Source organism: Colobus angolensis, unplaced genomic scaffold (genome assembly GCF_000951035.1).
Source record: "Colobus angolensis palliatus isolate OR3802 unplaced genomic scaffold, Cang.pa_1.0 Scaffold21, whole genome shotgun sequence".
In the NCBI taxonomy this organism is placed as follows: Eukaryota; Metazoa; Chordata; class Mammalia; order Primates; family Cercopithecidae; genus Colobus; species Colobus angolensis.
In genome coordinates this window covers 1563445-1566465 of record NW_012115266.1, presented here as the reverse complement: position 1 = coordinate 1566465, position 3021 = coordinate 1563445, and the positions used below count along the sequence as shown (strand labels likewise).

The 3021-nt window shown below is 48.5% G+C and overlaps 1 protein-coding gene across 1 annotated transcript in view; it reads right to left on the bottom strand.

Annotated features, from left to right (window-relative positions):
* Window positions 1-1646: 1646 nt before the first annotated feature.
* The window catches only part of MTL5 (metallothionein-like 5, testis-specific (tesmin)), a 47029-nt gene continuing 45654 nt past the window's right edge, over window positions 1647-3021 (bottom strand). Inside the window, exon 9 of the mRNA XM_011942317.1 lies at window positions 1647-2717. Coding sequence (XP_011797707.1) covers window positions 2525-2717 — 193 coding nt within the window. The 3' untranslated portion in view covers window positions 1647-2524. The remainder of the gene's footprint in view (window positions 2718-3021) is intronic.

Here is a 3021-nt window from a genome sequence, read left to right as displayed (position 1 = left end):
TGGGCGGATCACCTGAGGTCAGGAGATCCAGACCAGCCTGACCAACATGGTGAAACCCCATCTCTACTAAAAATACAAAATTAGCCAGGCACCGTGGTGCATGACTGTAGTCCCAGCTACTCAGGAGGCTGAGGCAGGAGAATCACTTGAACCCAGGAGGCAGAGGTTGCAGTGAGCTGAGATTAGGCCATCACACTTCAGCCTGGGCAACAGAGTGAGACTCCATCTTAAAAAAAAAAAAAAGAAATGGTTAAATGTGCACAGCTACACTCTCAGATAAGAACATGATACTTTAATTTGTATATCGCTTTAAAATAGCACTGGCTCTCTGCCAGACATAAAAGATGTGATTTTCCAGCTTTATAGTCATTTTCTGCACAGTCTCTGGTCAGCATAGTGGCTTTATCCACGTCTGTATCTCGGCTTTCACTTCTCAGACGGGATCCCCTGCAAGTGGCACCTACTCAGCAAGTTCTTCTCTGCTGGAAGACCCTGCAGGGCTCATGCCTGCTCAGGTTGGCTCTTCCCTCACCTCCAGGTGTTAGCTCAAGTGCACCTGGCCACAGTCAGTGCATCCTTGGCCAGTGCAGGCTCCTTCTCCATCCCGGGATTCAGGGTGAGCTCCGGTGTAATATGGGGGCCTGTATTCCCAGCCCCCCACTGAGTTCCCTGCTCACACTTCCTCCAGGCTCTGCGGGTGGGCCACACCTGGTTCAGGATCTCCCTAGGCAGCCCTTTGCCTCAGGAGAATGCTGGAGGACACTGTTCCCTTTTCCTCCCTCCACTCGGTGCCTCAGGGCTGTGCTGAGGTGCCTGAACCCTCTTGGCTGGTGCCAACTGAGACCTGCTGTGAATACAAGACACCCTGCATTTCAAATATTGGGTACACACAAAGGAATGTGAAATCTCAATCATTTTCATTATGATTACACATTGAAATGATGGGATAAATAAAAGATTATTAAAATGAATTTTATCTGTTCCTTTTCAAATTTTTACATGTAGCTACTAGAAACTTTAACATTACTCATGTGGCTGGCAGATCTTACTGCTGGCTGTGCTGCCGAGAGGGACAGCAGGATAGAGGCAGCCCCCACAGAGGCAGCTCCCGAAGTCCCCATTTCCAGGTCACCTTCCAGCCCCCAAGGGTGAAGGGGGCCAGGCGGCTCCTCCAGCAGGGCGCCTCCCTGCTCACCACGATGTTGACGAGACCGAAAGCACACACAGCAAGTGGGGAGTATGGCTGGCTGAGGGTTCCCCGTGTCACAACGCATGTCTTTACCTCTGGTTTTCTGCCACAGACTCTGGATCCCAAGGCTCCAAAGGGAATTGCAAAGGGGAAGAATTCAGTCTTCCTTTTCTCCTCTGTGGCTTCCTGTGGCTGTGTTTGCAACTAGACTGTTCCAGACACAGCTCCACAAAAGACAGCTTCCTCCCTGGTTGCTTGCTCACTTATGTGCCCAGTGCCTGGGCCCGGCAGCCACACTTCTGTCTCCGCTGCATTTGTACTTGAGTTTCCTAAACACCCTCTAAGTGGCCAACACTATTAATGAATGCAGAAACATGAAAGAATATTCTCTCAATACATTTCAGGGTGGGTGCTCATCAGATGAACACATTTCCAGTTACTAAGTTAATGACAACAATTGAAGACATTGGAAATTTTTATTCATCTTTGCTTTACAACAGAATCGAAAGCGTCAACTTAAGAATTCATTTTACCTGCTGGTTTCCGCAAGCTAGTTATGTGAACCATATTTTACAAATAATAATAATATTACAACAATAATTATGGAGAAGTTAATTGGATAATAGAGCTTTTCCACAATTCAAGTAGAAACACAGAAGAAACTAGATAATTTTAAGTCCGCTAACTCAAGACATGCTGGTGCAAGCCCAGCCTGCGAGGCCCCATTGCCTGCGTCTCCTGGGGGCCTTAGGAAAGACTGACAGTTCGCGTGCCTCTGGGGAAATGTCTACGCTACAGAAAATCTTTGGGTGTTCAGTAGTTCTCCAGAGATTTTAAGTGGTATCATAACAGCCTATCTGGAGAACTTATTTCTAAATAATTTGAAAAACAAACAAGAAACCATTAGGGTTTTTATGCAGAGCAGCCTCCAGAGCAACATTCACCAAGAGGAAGAGTCGACTGGAGTGAGCTCTCCTCAGGGCCTGCTCTGCCCTACCCTGCCCTGCTCTGCTCTCCACAGGGCCTGCTCTTCCCTCCCCTGCCCTGTTCTGCCCGCCACTGCCCTGCAGACACTCTCCCAGGACTATGGGAACCCAAGCTCTCTCCTCTTGGCCAGACAAACGGTGCTCAGGCCACGCACCTCCTCAGAAAAGGGGGTACGGGTTGGCACATCTTCAGAGAGCTCTGAGTAAACTCCCCGGGCCCAGGGACGCAGGGGAGCCTAGTGGTTGCTGCAGAGCCGACCTCATGTTCCCCTAAACAACCTTTCTAAACTAGAGATTTCTAGACTAAGACAAAATCAACACGCATTCACACTTTATACTCTACTGTACTCTACTCCATTTTCAACCCCTTGGATTTAAACTCAGTGTGGAGAATCTGTGATAAGCACCTTCCAAATTCCTCCAGGATCATCTGCTCTGCCAGGCACTTGGAGCAGTGTTCTTTCTCGGCCTCTTCTCCCTGAGCCAGCAGGCAGGCGCACGTGGCCTCCACCACCTCCCAGGAGATGCATGAGGAAGGCCGCCTGTCAGAAACAGAGCAGTTAAAGGCTGCTCAACAGCGCACAGTTTCTAACTATAGTACTATTTACATTCAACAGAACATTGCTTGTCCACACTATTTTAAAGAACATCATCCACTAAAATCTAATGTTGTCTTCCTCACACTGGAAACTATTAGGCCAGGCACAGTGGCCTGTAATCCCAGCACCTTGGGAGGCCAAGGCAGGAGGATGGTCTGAAGCCAGGAGTTCGAAACCAGCCTGGCCAACAAAGTGAGACACTGTCTCTTTTTTTTTTTCTTGTTTTTTTTTGATACAGAGTCTTGCT